This window comes from Chelon labrosus (genome assembly GCF_963514085.1).
Source record: "Chelon labrosus genome assembly, chromosome: 8".
NCBI classification, from domain to species: domain Eukaryota; kingdom Metazoa; phylum Chordata; class Actinopteri; order Mugiliformes; family Mugilidae; genus Chelon; species Chelon labrosus.
In genome coordinates this window covers 30,392,610-30,415,349 of record NC_140358.1, presented here as the reverse complement: position 1 = coordinate 30,415,349, position 22,740 = coordinate 30,392,610, and the positions used below count along the sequence as shown (strand labels likewise).

The window sequence follows — 22,740 nt, the reverse complement described above, 5'->3', positions numbered from 1 at the left end:
CTATGTCTGACAGAAGATGGGCCTATGTCTGATAAAAGATGGGCCCTATGTCTGATAGAAGATGGGCCCTATGTCTGACAGAAGATGGGCCCTATGTCTGACAGAAGATGGGCCCTATGTCTGATAGAAGATGGGCCCTATGTCTGATAGAAGATGGGCCTATGTCTGATAAAAGATGGGCCCTATGTCTGACAGAAGATGGGCCCTATGTCTGATAGTAGATGGGCCCTATGTCTGACAGAAGATGGGCCTATGTCTGATAAAAGATGGGCCCTATGTCTGACAGAAGATGGGCCTATGTCTGATAAAAGATGGGCCCTATGTCTGATAGAAGATGGGCCCTATGTCTGACAGAAGATGGGCCCTATGTCTGACAGAAGATGGGCCCTATGTCTGACAGAAGATGGGCCCTATGTCTGATAGAAGATGGGCCCTATGTCTGATAGAAGATGGGCCCTGTGGTTGTGCCAAATACAAAACAAAGCTAAAGACCTGACATATCTAAGAAAAGACATTTTAAAAACACAGAAGACAAACTCAAGTACGTTACCATGGTAACACTGGACATCCTGTTGTTCCATGTTTGAAGAGAATAATGTGAGTCTGGTGTTTGTTGAGAGAATGAAGAAGAAAAATGTTCAGGTAAATGTAGACTGTAGGAAATCATTTCATTCATAAACTCCACTAAACTCTGAAAAATCACCTGGTGCATGTGAGTGTGATTGGTTGTCTGTCTCTCTGTGTTAGCCCTGCGATGGACTGGCGACCTGTCCAGGGTGGACCCCGCCTCTTGCCCAATGACAGCTGAGATAGACTCCAGCAGACCCCGCGACCCTTAACAGGAATAAGTGGCTACAGAAGATGAAGAAAAATCACCTGAAGAAAAAGACCTTTAACAGTACATGGACCTGGGTCTGGACCTCTAACAGTACCTGGACCTGGACCCAGCTGTGTGTCCATGAAGACTGACCAGTCAAAGGATCTTTTTGTTCATATCAGTCAATCTGCTGATGGAAGGTCAGAGCTTCAAACTGACAGAAAGTTAGTTGTTGTGTTCATTCACAGCTTGAAGATACTTTTCATCAGTTTTTATCCAACATGTACATTTATCTGTTCTGGTTTAGTTCCAGGATCTAGCAGCAGAGACCAGAGCCTCCTGAACCAAGCCGTCTGTCCTTCAGGAGTGACCAGTCCAACCCAAGAATCATTAACTTTAAAGGAGGACGTCCATCAGCTGATCAGATGTAAGCTGTAACTGACAGTCAGAGTAGAGTTATTCTAGAAGAGAACCAGTTTGTACGATGTGTTGACCTGGTGATGAGAGCTAATTGTTGATGATTGGTCCACAGAGTCCACCAGCAGAGCTCAGAGGTTCTCAGTGGTCAGTCTGCCCAGCAGCATCAGACACACCTGGACTCCATCTTTCTGGTCTGTACATGTACAACAACTACTTTCTATCATCTCCATGCTGTACTTTGTAGACCAGTGGATTGTCAGTGTGTCCAACATGGATCTGATGTTTGTCTCCATGATTTCAGTCTGCTCGTGTCATTCATATGGTATTCTGTTCCAGCTGCTGGAGGACAACATCATCACTTTTGTGAAGAACGAGCTGAAGAAGATCCAGAAGGTTCTGAGTCCAGATTACCCAGAATGCTCAGAGAGTCAGAGGGAGGATGAGGAGGTGTACGTGTGGTTTTCATTTGATTCATGGGAACAAAGCAGCACACATAGATGAGTCAATACATGAACACATGATGGATCAGAAGAAGACTAATATGAAATAGCTTCATGGAAAATGTAATATTTCTTCAGCACTGCAGTGATTTCTGGTCCAGCCTGATAAAATTAAAGTACTCTCCTCTCCACACCTTGTCACAGGTGAGCTGTTTCCTAGAATGACTCAATGAAGCTGCAGCAACTCTAAGAACTTGTCCTGTTTTCTTGACTCGACTTCTCATGTCTAGTTTTTATTCTTTATTCCTATTTCCACTCGTATTCATATTCCAGCCTTAATGATTCAATTATTCTTAGTTCTTCATGATTTATGTGTTTTTTATTCTGCTGTAACACCAGAAGATGAACTCCTCTGGTCTGTTTCATCTTCACATGGATGGAAGTAAACTCTAAGAGTGACAGACATGATCACTGCCCTCCAGTGGTCACTGTCAGTACCTACAGCTCTCCACATGCATCACTGACAGCATGAGAGGTTTGAAGGCATCAGTCGTAAACCAATTACTAAGTTGTACTTAACAACTACATATGTGAAATCTGAATTTCTTTAAACTGAGTTACTCCATGTTTCGAATGTCTGACATATAAATGCTCCTATAAAATGCCTTGTTTAAAATCAGCTGATGTTTGGACTCATTTTATGTAGAAATGTAGAAATGTAGTAAAATAATCACAGAGTGGGCTGGCACAGAGGAGATCAGGTGGACCGAGCCCGTCCAAGACCATACCTGTCTGAAAACATGGTTCATATTCACTCTGGGGCGTTGAAATAGTTTTTCTGGGTACATGGCTGCAGGCAGGTACCTGTGGTGTGGTAGGGAGCAGTGGGTGTTGGATGATCAGGTGCTAAATCAGCTCGTAGTGCTTCTTCCTGTGGTACTTGATAGTTATTGAGGAGAAACTCTCACCACATGAGAATGGATTAGGGGTTAGGGTTACCTGTTTTGTGATGAACTTCAGACACTTGAAGCAGCATTTATTCTATTCACTGGATGATCAGAGACAAAGGAAGCCTTCTGATTGGCTGGGCCCAAGAGCCAAGTGTCTGAGGCCAAGCCCACCTAGACCCACCCACAGCTATGCAGCACACTGAGTAGTTTCATGTAGTGTAGGTACGCCTGTATACGTTAAAGGGCACATACAGTAGAGTCCTAAAGTTCAGGTCAGATGGTATGAATTCATTGTGATCCAACAGAGCGGTGCATTATTTAGGAGAACAGTAACGTCCTGGAACCTTCTTAGAAATCACACACAAACAGTCAGAGGCCTGAGTCTGTTATTGGTTCATAACAATGTCAGTGTCAGAAGCGAGTACATTTACTGAGGAACAGCTGATCATTCTCTGGAGGTTCATCCTGAACATTAAACTTCACACATGCTGACTGGAGCTGCTGTCATTCTGATTCAGCTTTAAAATCATCATCAACGACACCGGATGAATGTCTGGTTAATGTTTTGGTGCAAAGAGACAAAGTCCAGACAAACATGATCTGAGCGGTAGCATTCCAGGAAGCAGCTCACCTGTCACAAAGGTGTGGAGAGTTTCTGACTTCAACACGTTGGACTGTAAATCAGCTGTAAGTTTTCTTTTCTTTCATATTCATACTGACTGAAAACCTTCTAAACTATCCAGGAAATGACTGAACTCAGTGTTGATGTGAAACTCCAACTCTTTCATGTGACAGTTTGCTGATGGATGATAACTTGAATGTGTTTGAATGATTTGGAGGTTTGGACTGTTGGTCAGAATCAAAGTCTGAGTCACCGTGGGCTCTGGATGTTAGAACAGTCTGGACTGCTGTGGTGAGAAAATGCTGGATTCATTCCACGTGTTGAAAACCATCAGACAGCTTCACCTTCAGCTGAAGCAGTTTGTTCATCCATCTGTGACTCAATGGTTCAAAGAAGAAGTCAGATGGGTAAAAAGCAGTCTGGCATTAGAAACAGGACTTTACGAGTGGAATTATAAAAGATCAGTGAAGGTTGTTAAAGAGAAGCAGCGACGTCATCTGCCCCCATGGTTTTGTTAATGTGTATAATTTTAAGATAAGATGGACTTTTATTGTTGCCTCGGTGAAGTTCAATGTTACTCTCCTCCTCTCTCATCCTCTCTCCTCCTCTCTCCTCCTCTCTGTCCCCCTCCCTCCTCCTCTCTCCTCCTCTGTCCTCCTCCCTCCTCCTCTCTCCTCCTCTCTCCTCCTCTGTCCTCCTCTCTCCTCCTCTCTCCTCCTCTCTCCTCCTCTGTCTTCCTCTGTCCTCCTCTCTCTATGGAGAGATGTCTCCCTCCATATGAGCTGGATCTGCTGGTTTCTTCCTGTTGGAAGGAGTTTTTCTTGTCACTGTCGTCTTAGTGCTGCTCTGGAGGTTTCAGACTCTGGGTTCTGTTCATGAAAACATCCAGAGGTGTGGAATACTGTCTCTCCTGGTCCCACAGGGCTACATATATGCAGACATGACATAGACAGTAACTACTTCTACACAAACAACAAGAACACACACTGAGAAACACCAAACAATGCAGACTGAGAACTCCCAGGGCAGATAGTATGGCCTCATCCCGATGGGCAGCCATTCAACATCAGGACTGGAGGCTTTTGTCTTCATGGGGACATCCAAAAACATTTAAGAAAGGCAAACGAACTTGTAGAGTTTCATCCAAGTAGCTTCTCCAGTTCTAAGGGACTGGTGGGATGTTGAGGTTTAAATAGGAAACTCTGTGAGTGTAGCCCATCAGGAAGTTGCCTGACTTAGTTTGGGGGGGGCATGTCCTGGGTTTTACCATTTGGAGAGAACAAAGACAACAAGTCCTGTCTTTCTTACTGCTCTTTTTCTCCATGCCGCGACCCTTAACAGGAATAAGCGGGTACAGAAGATGAATGAATGAATGAATGTTTCTCCATGTCTGCTAGAAACCAGAGCAGTCTATTTTCCTGTCATATCTCAGTCAGACTTACGCACTAACCAGGACCGTCAGCTCCTCCATGTTGTTCCTCACTGAGTGTCCATCTCCATAGCAACAGATGGTTTCAGTGTCCATTTCTTCTCCATCTTCAGTTCCTCTGTTTCCTTCACTCCTCTGGAAGGACCTTGGTAACGGGACATGAAGACACGAAGCTTCAGTCATATCCAGATTCATTCATTAATTTCAAAGCTCATATGAAACGATCCTTGGGCTTCTTCTTCATCTCCATGTTGGTCATCAGTCCAACTGAATCAACAGTTTCTTTGTATCAGCTGATCAGATTATTTCCTTTGTGATGTCAGGGTTATTATGTGGTTTCATATGAAAAGTTTCCACACATGGGATTAGTTCAACAGCAGTTTCTGACCATTAATGGGTCATTAGTGGACACCACCCACAAATGTTCCTGATAAAAACCTAAACTCTGCACCAGTCATTCAGAGCTGAAGACTTGGAGGAAACGTCTTCTCAAAACACAACAAGTCCTGATGTCTTTGGTTCAGCTTTGTTTTTTGGATGAACCAGGACCTGGGTGACTGAGACCAAATTCATTCATTCATCCTCAAAGAAAACATCCTCTCATTCCTCAATGTGTCACATTTACTCTCAGTGATTAGTTTGGAATGTTGAGTGTATGAAATATAAGAAGGTAGAGAAGTTAAACCTTGATCTGGATGGAGGCTTCACTGTAGCTTCCACTACTGTACACTGTAGTATTTACTGAAATACTTAGAGCCTCATTTATTTCTCATCTCCTCTAAAACACAGTTGTTATTGTCTTGTTCTCCACAGTTTTGTTTCCTTCCACTGAACCTACATTTAAACACCAGCTCATTATTTTATTGGCAGCAGATTCATTTGATGAAAGGATTGAATCAAAGGTTAGATTATAAAGTGGTACAGATATGTCTCTTATGATAATCAGCTGTTTGAGAAACTGAAAAGATGAAGTGATAAAAATAAGAACCATTTCAGTTCAGGAACATCTGTGCAGGTTTCATTCACAGTAAATTACATCCAAACTATTTTCAGACTTTGTGTGGAATCACAGAAAACAGGATTCAACCTGTAAACGAAACATTTCTAGTTTAAACATCCAGAATCAGATTCATTTGTCATTTCTATGTTTTCTTCTTCAGTGTTGATGTTGTCAAACATTAAAGATCAGATCAGATGAATTGCTCTTGTGATGAGAAACTCTCATGTTTCATCTGTGCTCTCAGTGTTTCCTCTCCAGATGAAGGCAGAACGTCTCTGGGAGATGATGTGGATGTGAATTCAGCAGCATCTGCCAAGGTAACAGGATTCAGTCATGATTATTGGACTAGCTGCCACTGAAGCTTCTGATTAGATAGAGGAGACTTGGACAAAGAACATTTCAAATGTTGAAGAGCTTTTTAAAGTCAAATAGAAATGAAAAAGCAAAGAAAAGCAAAGATAAATCAGCATGAAGTGTATTCCTGTAGTCTTCAAACAATCCCAAAGACTAAAGAGTGTTCTTAGATATGTCAACAGCATCTGTACTCTGAAACTGTCAGAGTGTATTTAGTATTGAAGTGAACGTGCTGCCCCAAAGCTTGATGGGTTTCCTCCAGTCAGAGCTCTGTGTGTTTGTCATGTGACTGAGAGGAACCAGGAGAAATAATGTGTGAGCTCTCCCAGCAGGTTTCTGTGTTTGTATGAAGGTGTGGACTCTGCTATGAATCAGGAGGACAGACAGGAGGGAGTCCCTCCCTCTAAAACCACTATGTGTGGGGGACATGAGATCCAGACCAAAGCTCAGAGGTGAGGTGACCATCTCTAACTGTCTATGACTCTTCTCCATGTCAGAGCTCAGCACTCACATCACTGCACCATCACTATTTGCTCTCAAAGGTCTGACTCTGCTGGACCTGGTCCTGGACCTGGACCTGGACCTGGACCTAAACCTAAACCTAAACCTAGACCTAGACCTAAACCAAGAGATAGATCTGGACCTGGACCTGGACCTGGACATGGACCTGGATCTGGATCTAGACCTGGGCCTGGGCATGGGCCTGGGCCTGAACCTGAACCTGAACCTGGACCTGGACCTGGACCTAGACCTGGACCCAGCTGTGTGTCCATGAAGAGTGACCGGTCAATGGATCTTCCTGTTCATTTCAGTCAATCTGCTGATGGAAGGTCAGAGCTTCAAACTGACAGAAAGTTAGTTGTTGTGTTCATTCAGAGCTTGAAGATACTTTTCATCAGTTTTTATCCAACATCAGAATCAGAATCAGAATCAGAAAAGACTTTATTGACAAGCATGTTTGTACATACAAGGAATTTGCTTTGGTGTTGTTACGCATAAAATAAAAAAATAAAATAAAATAAAAAACTATATATATATATAGAAACTATATATAAAATACAAAAATATATACACAGTATATATATATATATATATATATATATATTCCAGCAGAACATTTACTGTGGGATGGTGGTGGGCTTGATGTGTTCATGGGGGGGGGCTTGGCATTGTTCAGCAGACGCTGTGGATGGGAAAAAACTGTTCACCATGTGAGTGGTCCTACACTCAATGGATCTCAGCCATCTGCCAGAGGGGAGTCTGTTAAATAGTCCGTGTCCAGGGTGAGAGGGATCAGACACAATCTCAGATGCTTCAGAGTCCTGGAAGCGTTCAGCTGGTCTAGAGACGTCAGACTGCAGCCAATCACCTTCTCTGCAGAGCGAATGACACGCTGCAGTCTGCTCTTGTCCTCAGCAGAGGCTGCAGCAGACCAGGTGGTGATGGACTCAATGATGGCAGTGGACAAGTCAACCATCATTGTCTTTGCCAGGTTGAATTTCTTCAGCTGCTACAGGAAGTACATCCTCTGCTGAGCTTTTTTAATTAGGGCGCTGATGTTCAGCTCCCATTTGAGGTCCTGGGACATGATGGTTTCCAGGAAACGGAAGGACTCCACAGTGTTGACTGTAGAGTCAGACAAGATGATGGGGAGGAGTGGGGCTGTGTTCTTCCTGTAGTCCACAATCATCTCCACTGTCTTGGAGGCATTCAGCTCCAGGTTGTGGCGGCTGCACCAAGTCACCAAGCGGTCAATCTCCAATCTGTAGGCGCTCTCATCTCCACCTGAGATGAGCCCGATGAGGGTGGTGTCATCCGCAAACTTCAGGAGCTTGACAGACTCGTGACTGGAGGTGCAGCTGTTGGTGTACATGGAGAAGAGCAGAGGAGAAAGGACACAGCCTTGAGGGGAACCCGTGCTGATGGTACGGGAGTCTGAGATGTGTTTTCCTCACATGCTGCCTCCTGTCAGACAGGAAGTCTGTGATCCACCTGCAGATGGAGTCAGGCACGGTCAGCTGGGAGAGTTTGTCCTGTAGTAGAGACGGGACGACTCTGAAATCCACAAACAGGACCCTGGCATATGATCTGGGGGAGTCCAGGTGCTGGAGGATGAGGTGGAGGGACAGGTTGACAGCGTCATCCACAGATCTGTTTGATCTGTAGGTGAACTGCAGGGGGTCCAGGAATGGGTCTGTTAAATCCTTAAGGTGAGAAAGCACAAGGCACTCAAACGACTTCATCACAACTGATGTCAGGGCAACAGGGTGGTTGTCATGGAGACCAGTGGTCCTTGGCTTTTTGGGGACTGGGATGATGGTGGAGGCCTTGAAGCAAGCTGGCACGTGACATGACTTCAGTGAGATGTTGAATATATCCGTGATCACTGAAGACAGTTGATCAGCACAGTGCTTCAAGGTGGATGAAGACACAGAGTCTGGTCCAGCAGCCTTGGGGGGTTCTGCCTCATAAACAGCCTCTTCACGTCCTTCTCCAGGATGGTGAGAGGTGAGATGGAGATAGATAGATAGATAGGTTTTTATTTGTCACATGTACAATGTGACAATGTACAATTTATACACAGTACAATGCACAGTGAAATGTATTGTTGTACCTGCAGCCAGTAGTATAAAAAATAAAGAATATAAGTACTACAGTAAACAGTAGTTTCCACACAAGATAAGCAATATAAGTGTAATGTACACCAATAGAGAAATAAAATATAAAATAAAAATAAGAATAAAAATATAGACTGAATAAAAATATAGACTGGTAAACTTAGAGGGGGTGTAGTTGTATATGTACATAAGGGAGGGAGGCTCTGAGTCCACTGGCTGTGAGGGAGCCTTGGCCATTGTTGTTGTCGGGGAGGAGGGGGGCACTGGTGTGAGGGCCTGTGAGGTTTCACAGATACCAGTGCTGGTGGGAGAGGTGTCATCGTGGGGGGGGCGGAGGGGGGGTGGTTGTCATACTGTCCCATTGTCTTTCATTCATTCAGGTTGTTGGCCAGGCGTGAGTCGTTCACAGAGTGGGGGGGGGGGGGGGGGGGGGGGGTTGGGCTTGTAGTTGGTGATGTTCTTGAAGCCCCTCCAGACAGAGCTCGAGTCGTTGGCTGCAAACTGGCTCTGCAGCTTTTCTGACTACTGTCGTTTAGCTTCCCTCACTGCTTTGCTAAACTTGTACTTTGACTCTTTTCTCTCTGTCTCCTGAATGCCTTCTCCTTCTCCAACCTGAGGTGCCTGAGTTTGGCTGTGAACCAGGGTTTGTCATTGTTATAACTCACCCTGGTGCGTGTTGGGATACAGCAGTCCTCACAGAAGCTGATGTATGACATCACTGCTTCTGTGTACTCATCCAAACTGTTTGTTGCCGCCTTGAAAGTGTCCCAGTCAGTACAGTCCAAACATGTCCTCACTGGTCCACATCTTAGATGTCCTCACAGCAGGTTTACAGAGTTTAAGTTTCTGTCTATATGCTGGAATCAGGTGGATCATGACGTGGTCTGATTCTCCCAGTGGCGCACGGGGGACAGCGTGAAAGGCATCTTTGACTGTGGTGTAGCAGTGGTCCAAAGTTCTGTCTTCCCTGGTGGGACAGCTGATAAACTGTTTATATTTAGGGAGAACGTGGGAGAGATTTACCTTGTTAAAGTCACCGAGGACAATAACTAAGGAGTCCGGGTTAGTTTTCTCCACGTGTAGAATCTGGTCGGCCAGCGCGCGCTGTGCGTCATGGACGTTGGCTGCCAGCGGAATGTAAACACGGACCAGAATGAATGAAGAAAACTCGCGGGGGGAGTAAAAGGGTTTTATGAAAAGTAATTCCAAGTCTGGGGAACAGTACTGCTGGATCACTGTCACGTCGGTACACCAGCTACAGTTTATGTAAAAACACAGACCTCCACCTTTCGTCTTGCCGGAGAGCTCTGTGTGGCGATCTGCTCTGAAGAGTTGGAATCCTGCCAGCTGCAGCGCGGAGTCCGGTATTAATCCACTCAGCCAGGTCTCGGTGAAGCAAAGGACTGAGGCCCCGTTTACACGTACATGGTTATTTTGAAAAACTGAGACATTTACCTTCGTTTGAGCCCTTCGTTTACATGCAAACGGAGAATTCGCCTATGAAAATTAGCTTTCTAAAAACTCCGGCCAGAGTGCATATTTTGGAAAACTTCGGTTGCACGTTTGCATGTAAACTGACAAAAACGAAGGTTTAGGCAGCCGACGTCACAGTATGCGCCGGAAGGTGCACCTGCATGCTCCAAAAGTGCGACCTATGTTTATGTTTATTCATCGCTTGCTTTCTATTTTCAGGATTCTGATTGGCTAACGTGGGCTTGAGCTTCTCGTTACACTGCCACCTACAGGGTTGGCATGCTCTTGACGGCATATACACGGGTTCGTGTAAACGAAAACTTTTCTGAAAACTGATAGGTGTGCACGATGTTATTTTTGAAAACGGAGAGGGTGAAATGTCCATTTATGAAAATAACCGGCCACGTGTAAATGTAGTCTGAAGATGTAGAAAGGTCTCTGTTTTTCCCCATCCGTAGCTGGAGTTCTTCTGTCTTGTTGCACAGTGAGCGCACATTAGAGAGGAAAATGTCCGGCAGCAAAGTGCGATGTCCACGCTGACGAAGGCGTACCAGTGCGCCAGCACGCTTTCCTCTCCTGCGTCGTTGCGGGCGTATTGCGTTGGCAAAGGTGAGCGCACCTTTGACCAATATGTCCAAAATATCACAGGATGGAGCAATAAAATCCGGAAATAAGTCCAATGGTGTTGTAGTTATGATATTCAGCAGGTCATCCCTTGTGTATGTGTTCCTCACACAACAAAAAACAGGATTAACAAGCAAAAAAGCAAAACAAAGTAGAGCGCACCAAAACAACCAGTGACTGGTCCAAACACAGACCCTTTGACTTTAAAGGAGGACGTCCATCAGCTGATCAGATGTAAGCTGTAACTGACAGTCAGAGTAGAGTTATTCTAGAAGAGAACCAGTTTGTACGATGTGTTGACCTGGTGATGAGAGCTAATTGTTGATGATTGGTCCACAGAGTCCACCAGCAGAGCTCAGAGGTTCTCAGTGGTCAGTCTGCCCAGCAGCATCAGACACAGCTGGACTCCATCTTTCTGGTCTGTACATGTACAACAACTACTTTCTATCATCTCCATGCTGTACTTTGTAGACCAGTGGATTGTCAGTGTGTCCAACATGGATCTGATGTTTGTCTCCATGATTTCAGTCTGCTTGTGTCATTCATATGGTATTCTGTTCCAGCTCCTGGAGGACAACATCATCACTTTTGTGAAGAACGAGCTGAAGAAGATCCAGAAGGTTCTGAGTCCAGATTACCCAGAATGCTCAGAGAGTCAGAGGGAGGATGAGGAGGTGTTGGAGGGTGAGGACGAAGAACAGAGGAGGAGCAGCAGAGATTTATTTGTGAAGATCACAATGAACTTCCTGAGGAGAATGAAGCAGGAGGAGCTGGCTGACTGTCTGCAGAGCAGTAAGAGGATTTCTCTAAACATTGAAGCTGCTGGAGAAATGGGACATTTACTAATGTCTCCAGAGATGAACCAAGATATATTCACACACTCATTCTTTAGAGCAATGACATGTTGGACTATTTACTGGAGAGTTTATTCATTCATCTTATTTCTTGTTTCAGGACTTGGAGCTGCAGTTTGTGGACGTAAAGTTAAATCTGCTCTGAAGGAGAAGTTCCAGTGTGTGTTTGAGGGGATTGCTAAAGCAGGAAACTCAACCCTTCTGAATGAGATCTACACAGAGCTCTACATCACAGAGGGACGGACTGCAGAGGTCAATGATGAACATGAGGTCAGACAGATTGAAACAGCATCCAGGAAACCACACAGACCAGAAACACCCATCAGACAAGAAGACCTCTTTAAAGCCTCACCTGGAAGACATGGAGTGATGACAAAGGGAGTGGCTGGCATTGGGAAAACAGTCTTAACACAGAAGTTCACTCTGGACTGGGCTGAAGACAAAGCCAACCAGGACATCCTCTTCATATTTCCATTGACTTTCAGAGAGCTGAATGTGTTGAAAGAGAGAAAGTTCAGCTTGGTGGAACTTGTTCATCACTTCTTTACTGAAACCAAAGAAGCAGGAATCTGCAGCTTTGAAGAGTTCCAGGTTGTGTTCATCTTTGATGGTCTGGATGAGTGTCGACTTCCTCTGGACTTCCACAACACTGAGATCTTGACTGATGTTACAGAGTCCACCTCAGTGGATGTGCTGCTGACAAACCTCATCAGGGGGAAACTGCTTCCCTCTGCTCGCCTCTGGATAACCACACGACCTGCAGCAGCCAATCAGATCCCTCCTGAGTGTGTTGACATGGTGACAGAGGTCAGAGGGTTCACTGACCCCCAGAAGGAGGAGTACTTCAGGAAGAGATTCAGAGATGAGGAGCAGGCCAGCAGGATCATCTCCCACATCAAGACATCACGAAGCCTCCACATCATGTGTCACATCCCAGTCTTCTGCTGGATCACTGCTACAGTTCTGGAGGGTGTGTTGGAAACCAGAGAGGGAGGAGAGCTGCCCAAGACCCTGACTGAGATGTATATCCACTTCCTGGTGGTTCAGGCCAAAGTGAAGAAGGTCAAGTATGATGGAGGAGCTGAGACAGATCCACACTGGAGTCTAGAGACTAGGAAGATGATTGAGTCTCTGGGAAAACTGGCTTTTGATCAGCTGCAGAAAGGAAACCTGATCTTCTATGAATCAGACCTTAAAGAGTGTGGCATCGATATCAGAGCAGCCTCAGTGTACTCAGGAGTGTTGACACAGATCTTTAAAGAGGAGAGAGGACTGTACCAGGACAAGGTGTTCTGCTTCGTCCATCTGAGCGTTCAGGAGTTTCTGGCTGCTCTTCATGTCCATCTGACCTTCATCAACTCTGTTGTCAACCTGATGGAAGAACAACAAACTACATCTCTGAAGTCTAAACTCTTTAGAAACAAACCTAAACTAACACGTCTCCATCAGAGTGCTGTGGACAAGACCTTACAGAGTCCACATGGACACCTGGACTTGTTCCTTTGCTACCCACTTTGCCACGGTGGCACAGTGGGTAGCGTTGGTGCCTCACAGCAAGAAGGTCGCTGGTTCAAATCCCCGGGGCGGAGGCCTTTCTGTGTGGAGTTTGCATGTTCTCCCCGTGTCTGCGTGGGTTTTCTCCGGGCACTCCGGTTTCCTCCCATCATCAAAACATGCTAGGTGTTAGGCACCGGTCAGGTTGGCCCACAGTGGCGGCGCGCGCGAGTGCAGCGGCTCAGGACCAACCCTCCATGTCTGACCATGCAATCTCGTTATATGATACTTGTATAATATAATGACAAATAAAGGCTCTCTTTATCTTTATCTTTCACTGCAGACCAATAAGGCTCTCCTACGAGGTCTGCTGACACAGACAGGAAGTAGCTCACAGACCAATCAGGAAACAGTTCAGTACATCAAGAAGAAGATCAGTGAGAATATGTCTACAGAGCAAAGCATCAATCTGTTCCACTGTCTGAATGAACTGAATGATGGTTCTCTAGTGGAGGAGATCCAACAGTCCCTGAGATCAGGAAGACTCTCCACAGATAAACTGTCTCCTGCTCAGTGGTCAGCTCTGGTCTTCATCTTACTGTCATCAGAAGAAGATCTGGAGGAGTTTGACCTGAAGAAATACTCTGCTTCAGATGAGGCTCTTCTGTGGCTGCTGCCAGTGGTCAAAGCCTCCAACAAAGCTCTGTAAGTAAAGAGAGTTTGATTCATTCACAACAATTTATTCTTCTATCCCTTTTGAAGAGGAGAGAAAATCAACCGATTCTTCTCCTTTTTCTCTTTGTCTCTTCAGGCTGAGCAGTTGTAACCTCTCAAAGAGAAGCTGTATAGCTCTGTCCTCAGTTCTCAGCTCCCAGTCCTCCAGTCTGAGAGAACTGGACCTGAGTAACAACAACCTGGAGGATTCAGGAGTGAAGCTGCTGTCTGCTGGACTGGAGAGTCCTCACTGTAAACTGGAAACTCTCAGGTCAGATCAAGTCTGTTATGAAATATCTTAACAATAAATTAAACACACCTGTTTTAAGGCAAAAACAGATAAAATGAAATATTGTTGGATAAACTTTTAGATATTTTCAGTCCAGTTGTTTTCAGTAGGTTTTTAGAACCTGTAAATATTTTCCATGCACAGATTTTATATTTTTATTACATCACAGATGATCTGGTAGTGGTTACCATGGCAGCTGGTCTGCTGTAATAACACTTCTGAATTAAAAACATCTGTGTGGTTCTAAACACTTGCCTTCACAATGAAACAAATCCTTCACGACCTCTAAATATGTCTGTGAAGGTTCTCAGTCATCCAGGTCATGGTATATCCAACAAAGGTTCAAAAAAGGCAACTGGACTGTAGAGTTTTTTTTTTTTTTTTTTTTTTTTTTGAGAAGACGTTTCACCACTCATCCGAGTAGCTTCTTCAGTTCTAGGGGACTGGTGGGAAGTTTGAGGTTTAAATAGGAACTCCTCCTGAAAAAACTTGCTTGTTATGCTAATAACCAGAAACTGGTGCAGGTAATTTCAATTAACGACTGGGTACTTACCTGTTGTTGAGGGGGGACTGTTTTGTCCCTGTCCTCTTCCCTATGAATGGTTCTCTAACGACACTTGTCCGTCAGAGGCTCCAGTGTCAAGGTGTGAATGAGATTGAAACTTCTTGGGGACAGAAGTTAAAACTGTATTGTAAATAGATGTCAGATTAAATCTCAGTCCACCTCCTCTCTTTAGTGAAGGTTTTTCCAGTCTGATGTAACACTTACAATAGAATATTCCTATTAAATAATACACAATAGATATGAAGAATAAGAATAATAATTTGCTAGGCTACTATATGTAATTTTGGGCTAAGGTTCGACTCATGGAGCTGTGTGAAGATCAATGAAGCACATGACACAGTACTGATGTTACCGGTATTGTATTGAATATTCTTAGAACAAAAAATACTTGAAATGCATCAAGAAAAACAATGAGCAAAATTATAAAGCCAAAACAATAACACAAAAATCTCACAGTTGCAATGCAATAGGTTATATTCAGTCCTACTAGTAGCGGTTTCAGTAAAAGTTCATTAAATGCACCTCTAAGTCTCAAATTCAAACCTTTCAATCACTTAAATCAAAAGCAATATGAATTGGCAGTTCTTTGTTCATGAGGTGAACAGTGGATGCAGTGTAGGATGTGATGTTCCTACCACACCATTGAGAAAGGGCATGAAGCAGGTAGGCTTGAGGTCTGCCAATAGGTGGGGTGGGTGAATGGGTGAATCCTCGAATCCTTCAGAAGTTGTCCAGTTCTTTCAAAGGGGTAGCTCGCCATCAATCTCAAATCTCTCCATCCATAAAAGCCTAACCTGTTTTGCAAACAGGCATTATTAGAATCATCATCATCATCATCAGTCTTTCCACATTAAATATATGCGCTTTTCCTCAGTCTCACCAGTGTTCAGCCAAAAGTCACTATCCAGAAATCCAAGGCAGCAGTAGAAATGGTTGGGTAATGGAATGGTGGAGGCCTGTTAGCATTAGCATTTGTTAGCTCTGATACTGAACAGTTTCCAACTTGTTTCAGTTGAGATGTGACTCACCAATCCAAGGAGAAGTCCTGTTTCCAAATTCCTGCTGGTTTACAATACAGATTCTGATGTGGAGTGATATGGTGCGATCGAGTGGCTGCTGTGTATCTGAATGAAGCTGAGTTCACTTCAAACAAAGGAAGGGGTGAATACCAGGTGGAAAGGACTGCAGGTGATTAGCAAGACTGCAGGTGATTGGCTCAGGTGACAATGAGGAAGTCCAGTGCTTTGAAGGTGTCTGATTGGCTGTTTCCTGTTCCTGTTTTCCTTCAGGTTGTGATTTGGGTTGGCCAACAATAAACTATGGCAGAGTGACTTAAGTTACCAGTGCTACACTGACATAGATGGCTTCCTTTACTCCTCTTTCAAACCATCGGTCTTCTCTGGCTAAGATTTGGACGTTGTTATCTCCAAAGGAGTGTCCTTTGTCCTTCAGGTGTAAGTGGACCGCTGAATCGTTTCCTGATGAGCTGGCTCTCCTGTGCTGGTACATGTGTTTATGGATGGGTTGTTCAGTTTCCCCAATGTATAAATCTGTACACTCCTCACTGCACTGAACAGCGTACACCACATTACTCTGTTTCTGCCTGGGTGTTTTGTCTTTAGGATGGACCAGTCTTGGCCTAAGTGTGTTTCCTGGTTTGAAATAAACTGGAATACGGTGATTTCTGAAAATTCTCCTGAGTTTCTCGGACACTCCAGCCACGTAGGGGATGACGATGTTTTTCCTTTTGCTGCTCTCCTCCTCTCTGTCCTTTTTGGGGTATCTTCTTGAGCCTTTTACAAAGGCCCAGTTGGGATATCCACATGTCTTAAGTGCCCGTTTAATGTGTTTTTGCTCCTTCTCCTTGCCATCCAGTCTTGTTGTATTGCTTGTATTGACTGATCGGAGAAAATAATCAGCAGATGAATTGATAATGAAAATAACTGTTAGGTGCAGCCTTGGTTCAGTTTCTCAGTTAATTATAATCAATTATATACATATATACTGAGGTTCAGGAACAGAACCACGCCTCAAATTATCCGCACCTGCCTATATAGGCACATCTAACCTCTTCTCGCACGTTTGTCTCAGTTCTCAAACGTGCTTTCAAGAGCACAGAAGAAAACTAGATCACCTTCACTATGGACCATGAGTTGGTCCTCGATGCGTCCGACAGCAAAGCAATCGATTTCCCGTCGATCATCCCAGATTCTCCTATTCCGTCTACTTCATTCCAACTGCCCTCCGTCGTCCAAGTTCCTCAAAACCTCGTACATTATCCTCCATCCAGTGACTCCTTTAATTTCCTTCGGGATCAATAAAGTACCTATCTATCTATCTATCTCTCTATCTCCGACCTCCATTCTACACCTCCTCCACCACGTCGCAGTACTCTGCGCCACTCACCTGAGCCACATCCACCCAGAAACCGCCGTAGCCAGCCGGCAACAAGACGTCGTAACAGCCGCCCTTCCATCACTTCACCTCCGGCCAGCACTCCACGCCCGACTACCATTGCAGACTGGACAGTCGCACGTCTCCAGCGCGTCTTGAGAGAGAAGGGCATCCCATTCCACCGCAATGATAACAAGGCAAACCTTTTTCGAACTGCTTCAAGACTCCATCTCCTCCACCAGACAAACAACACGCTTTGACTCAGGTCTTCCGGCTCGACCACAACACGTCATCACGTCCATGCACGCTGACGTCATCACGCAGCCCACAGCATCAAGTCGGATCCTAGTTCCACCAGCCATATCACTGGCTTTTATCGGAGTAGCATGGAAAGGGTCCTACTACTTCGTAGTTCGCCTCACCTTCGGTTGCAAAAGCAGTCCAAAAATATTCGACTCCCTTTCAGAAGCCCTCTGCTGGATCCTCATTAACAACCACAGGCTCCCTTTCGTTGTACATCTGCTGGATGACTTCCTTACCATCACACCCTCATCCTCACCCCCATCCCACGGTCTCATCACACTCATATCTGCTTTCACAAATCTCGCTGTTCCCCTTTCCAAAGAGAAAACAGAAGGTCCCCACACCTCCCTAGAGTTCCTTGGCATTACTCTGAACTCTATTTCATACCAAGCCTCTTTGCCACCAGAGAAACTCCACCGTATTTCTTTGATTATTTCCAATTTCCTCCTAGCCCCCAGCTGTTCAAAACGTCAGCTTCTCTCTCTTCTCTGCCATCTTAATTACGCCATTCGCATCATTCCCCATGGTCGACCTTTCCTTTTGCACCTCCTGTCACTGGCCTCCGTCGCTCCTTCCCTTCTTGATTCCATCATCCTCGACCCAGCCTGCAGGTTGGAACTAAAAATGTGGCATCATTTCCTGTCTTCTTGGAATGGTATTTCTTTTTTTTTATGACAACTTCATCTCCCAGCCCAATGACATCCAGCTTTATACAGATGAAGTGCCCTCTGTTGGATTTTGTGCAAGTTATCCTTCCAGCACTTGAGGTCGGCAGATTTAAAAATATCCCAGAGGAACAGAGACTTTGTGAACTTTGTGATTTACGAGAAGTGGAGAATGAATCACATTTTCTTTTATACTGTCCCTTCTATGATGAACTAAGAGTACCTGTTGTAAATGAACTGTTTGCTCAAAACCCTGAAATATTTTGGAGTAATGATGATGTCAGGATGGAATGTTTGTTTACTTTTAATGTTTATAAGTTAGCCTCTCTTGTTACTAAAGCCTGGATGAAACGTCAGGATAGTTTATATCGTTAATGTTAGTATTGTTTAGCATCTACTTTTGTTTTTTGGTCTGTCAACACCAATTCATCATACGTGCAAGCCACGTTCCAGGTCACATGAACGCGATTGCTGATTCTCTGTCTCATTTTTCTTTCTCATTTCCTATTCTCAGCATATTAACCAAAGGCTTATGCAAGGCAGAACCCCGGACAGCTCCAAAACGGCTAGCTTTCTCAGTAGATCTCCTGACTCGTTGTATCCAAACCCTCAGAGCAGGTTAATTGCCACCTCCTATCAATTCTACTCTTGAAGCCATGTTTCTCCTAGCTTTTTTCGGGTTCCTGCAATGTTCTGAATTTACTGCTTTCTCATCCTCGTACGATCCATCCCGCCAGGCCAGTCTTTCAGACATTTCCTTCTACCCTCCTGACACTATAGTGTTCAACCTCAAAAGAAGCAAGACCGACCAGTTGGGACTCTCGCATCCAATCTACCTCTTCCGTCTTAACTCTTTCCTAAGCCCGTTCGAACCCATGCAAAAATATGTGAATGCCCGACTAGTCTTCCATGCATGCCCTCTTGATCCATTATTCACCACCGAATTAGTAGCTACACGATTCTGGTTTCACCATAATTTTCGCTAGGTTTTGGCCAGATCTGGGATTCCACATGATCACTACTCCGGCCACTCATTCAGCATCGGAGCCGGATCCACTGCTTCTTGTCAATGTATACCCGACCACCTCATCAATTCAATTCAGGTTTGAGTCAAATAGTTAAAAAATCGTTTCACACACAAAAAAAAGGGCTTAAAAAATTCACCATGCCGGGAAGGGTGAAGGCATTCAGGTTGGCCGGCCCTGCCAATGAGGTGTCCCTTATTTATTTTTCAGGGAGTTGGTAACCCTATACACAACACTTCAGCAACCCAGGATATAAATAACATTTATTACAATAGGCTACTGTTGCGAGCTTGTTTTTTTGTTGTGGTAAGGGTTAACTAACGTTAGCTAGAAGCATGCAATCAGCTCAAGCTGACATTAACGCCTGGTCTGGCAGGCTGCTATTATAATTCATAAAGTTAGCCAACAACATTTCTTGACCATAAGTCTTACCTTATAACTATTCAATATTGTAATTGTTTCTCTGCCTCTTGTTGGGTGGATGGTATCAAAACTGACCGCTGTTTTCAGTGGTGAAACGCACTAAAGGATCTGACTAGAATGTTGAGCCACGCGCATTAGTTCCGCTTTTTGCACTGGCGCAATATCACAATTTTAATAATTACTGTATCATTGTCGTTCGGAGGGGGGGCCACAGGGGGGTCCAGACTCATTGTTACGGGGGCACTGGCGCCTGTTGCTCTAGTGGACTAGTGCTCTTGATGACTGTTTCCTCTGCAGAATCACCTAATATACTAAATTAGTGCAATTTTGTCTTTGCACTTCATGTCAGAAATGAACCAGCCTGCTCCAAGTGTACTTAATGCTTTTTCATCTGTTCTGTATGAATTAAAGACTTTCAATCCACCACCTGTGTCTTTGGTCACGCATTTGAGTTTAGGTCCTCCTCAACCAGTTCATGTTATAGAGATGATCTGACACGTGTTGTTTTGTGTGTCTGCAGGCTGTCAGGTTGTCTGATCACAGAGGAAGGATGTTCTTCTCTGTCCTCAGTTCTCAGCTCCCAGTCCTCCAGTCTGAGAGAGCTGGACCTGAGTAACAACAACCTGCAGGATTCAAGAGTCGAGCTGCTGTCTGCTGGACTGGAGAGTCCTCATTGTAAACTGGAAACTCTCAGGTCAGATCATGTCTGTTCTGAAATAGCTTAACAATAAATTAAACACATCTGTTTTAAGGCAACATTATTATTGTGAATTTACACTGTTAAGAAAACCTTGATTTACTCCGACGTCTTTAAGTATAAGGTCAGATAACGGCGAAGCAGTCAGTGGAAGCATTCAGTTTAAAGACGACAGCGACTGGTTGGCTGATTGATGATGGTCATAAACACACCACCTTCCCACTCCTGCAGTAGCTTCAGATGATCTGACACATGTGTTGTTTTGTGTGTCTGCAGGCTGTCAGGTTGTCTGATCACAGAGGAAGGATGTTCTTCTCTGGCCTCAGCTCTGAGCTCCAACCCCTCCCATCTGAGAGAGCTGGACCTGAGCTACAACCATCCAAGATACAGGGGAGTGAAGCTGCTGTCTGCTGGACTGGAGGATCCACTCTGGAGACTGGAAACTCTCAGGTATGGACAGGTCTGCTGCAGCCACAGACAATGTCTGATAGAGGAGGAACAGCTGGAAATGTTTTCTCTGTCAGTGCTTCATGTGGACATAGAAGAAGTGAAGTGAGTGAATGAGAGTGATGCTGGTCTGACCCCCCCCCCCCCCTCCTTTCAGGGTGGAGCCTGCTGGAGTCCAAGGGTTGAGATCAGGTCTGAGGAAGTGTAAGTGTGGTTTTCATTTGATCGATGGGAACAAAGCAGCACACATTCACCCATCTTCAAACTGTCCCATCACTCATTCACATCTCTGATGATGGGTCCTCATCAAAGAGTCAATACATGAACACATGATGGATCAATAACAGCAGCTGTATTGTGTTTGTTCTCTCCATCAGTTTTCTGTGAACTCACAGTCGACACAAACACTGTGAACAAGAAACTCAAACTGTCTGACAACAACAGGGAGGTGACACGTGTGGAGGAGGAGGAGGAGGAGGAGGAGCAGCCATATCCTGATCATCCAGACAGATTTGATTGTCCTCAGCTGCTGTGTAGAAATGTTCTGACTGGTCGCTGTTACTGGGAGGTTGAGTGGAGACGAGATGTTTTTATATCAGTGAGTTACAGAGGAATCAGAAGGAGAGGAGACAGAGATGACTGCGTGTTTGGATGGAATGATCAGTCCTGGAGTCTGAGCTGCTCTGATGCTGGTTACTCTGTCTGGCACAATAACATAAGAACATCCATCTCCTCGTCCTCTGTCTCTAACAGAGTATCAGTGTATGTGGACTGTCCTGCTGGAACTCTGTCCTTCTACAGAGTCTCCTCTGACAAACTGATCCACCTCTACACCTTCAACACCACATTCACTCATCCTCTCTATCCTGGGTTTGCAGTCTGGTTTCCTCCTTCTGGTTCTTCAGTGTCTCTGTGTTCTCTGTAGTTTAAAGAGAAACTCTCTCACTGCTGACTAGATACTTCAGTCTGTACAGTTCAGGTTTTCTTCCTGTATCTCAGATCCAGATTCATGTAGAGTGTCCATGGTAACAGAGGTAGATCACCATGGTAACAGAGATGGTTTGGTTGGTTGAGGTTCTTCTCCACAGTCAGTGTGTTACCAGCATGAAGACGAACAATGAACTGATGTGGATTCATCAGAAAAACTTATTTTAACGTTGAACAAGGTCCAGAGTGTGATTCTCTGAGTGAACAGCAGGAGGCAGCAGAGCCTCATGTTTCTCTGCAGAACATCTGTTGGTCTGTTCCTCCAACACAAGTTCATCATGTTCACTGGTGGAAGAATAAAAGTTCAACATTTAATACCACAGAGAGCTTCAATAAAGTGATTTTATTTCTCCTGTCTCAGTGTTTCCTTCACTACATTTATTCAGTGATGGCAGGAGAACATGAGGAACAGTTAATATGAACATGAACAACATGTGAAAGTGAAAAGAAGAAGCTGACAACAGGAACACTGCTGCAAAGACACAAACTTCAAGTCCAAACAAACATCACATCCAAGATAACCAAGAGACAAAGTGTCTCCCAGAAAAGACAGAGAGTGGATGGTGAATGTTGTTTCCTCCAGTTTAAATTCTGTCTGTATATCAGTGTAGAAATGATCGAATGCTTTCCAGCCGACTCGTAATCTAATAAAAACAGAAGCTCTTTGTAAATCTCTGGAATATTCTTCTGAATACACTGACCTGACTGACAGTCACATAGAGTTTGTTAATCTAGATAAGTCATTTATATCCTACATACATCATCAATGAAAAGCACATTGTCTCATATTTGGCTGATGATCCAGACAAGGCAGCTCTATGAATACAGCACATTTCAGCAAAGGCAAAATAAAATTAGATCAGATCAGAGAGAATGAAAATGAAACAAGAAGGATGAAATGAAGTCAAAGAGATAGAAACTCAGAGCAGGTCCACATTGAGAGTTGTGTCATCTTTATGGAGATTCAATTGTTTGTATCCAGACAGTAGAGGAGAGGTGAGAGCAGCCAGCCCTGTAGTGTTCCTGTACCAAGAGTACAGCAGCAAGAGGCTGGGTGATTAAAATAAGGAGCTCACTGTTACATTACCAATAATAGGCAAAAATGTGAATATGTTTACGTGATCTACAAATATGTA

The 22,740-nt window shown here is 44.5% G+C and overlaps 1 protein-coding gene across 1 annotated transcript; it reads left to right on the top strand.

Moving 5' to 3' along the window:
- Nucleotides 1–6,374: 6,374 nt before the first annotated feature.
- Nucleotides 6,375–22,355, top strand: LOC311491856 (NACHT, LRR and PYD domains-containing protein 3-like). The gene is made up of 12 exons (XM_084549895.1): nt 6,375–6,484; nt 6,537–6,727; nt 10,582–10,607; nt 11,100–11,165; nt 11,311–11,539; nt 11,702–13,131; nt 13,439–13,800; nt 13,907–14,080; nt 19,994–20,167; nt 20,447–20,620; nt 20,775–20,821; nt 20,995–22,355. The coding sequence occupies exons 1-12, from the start codon at nt 6,399–6,401 to the stop codon at nt 21,540–21,542; spliced, it is 3,507 nt and encodes a 1,168-aa protein (XP_084406021.1). The 5' UTR covers nt 6,375–6,398; the 3' UTR covers nt 21,543–22,355.
- Nucleotides 22,356–22,740: the final 385 nt, after the last annotated feature.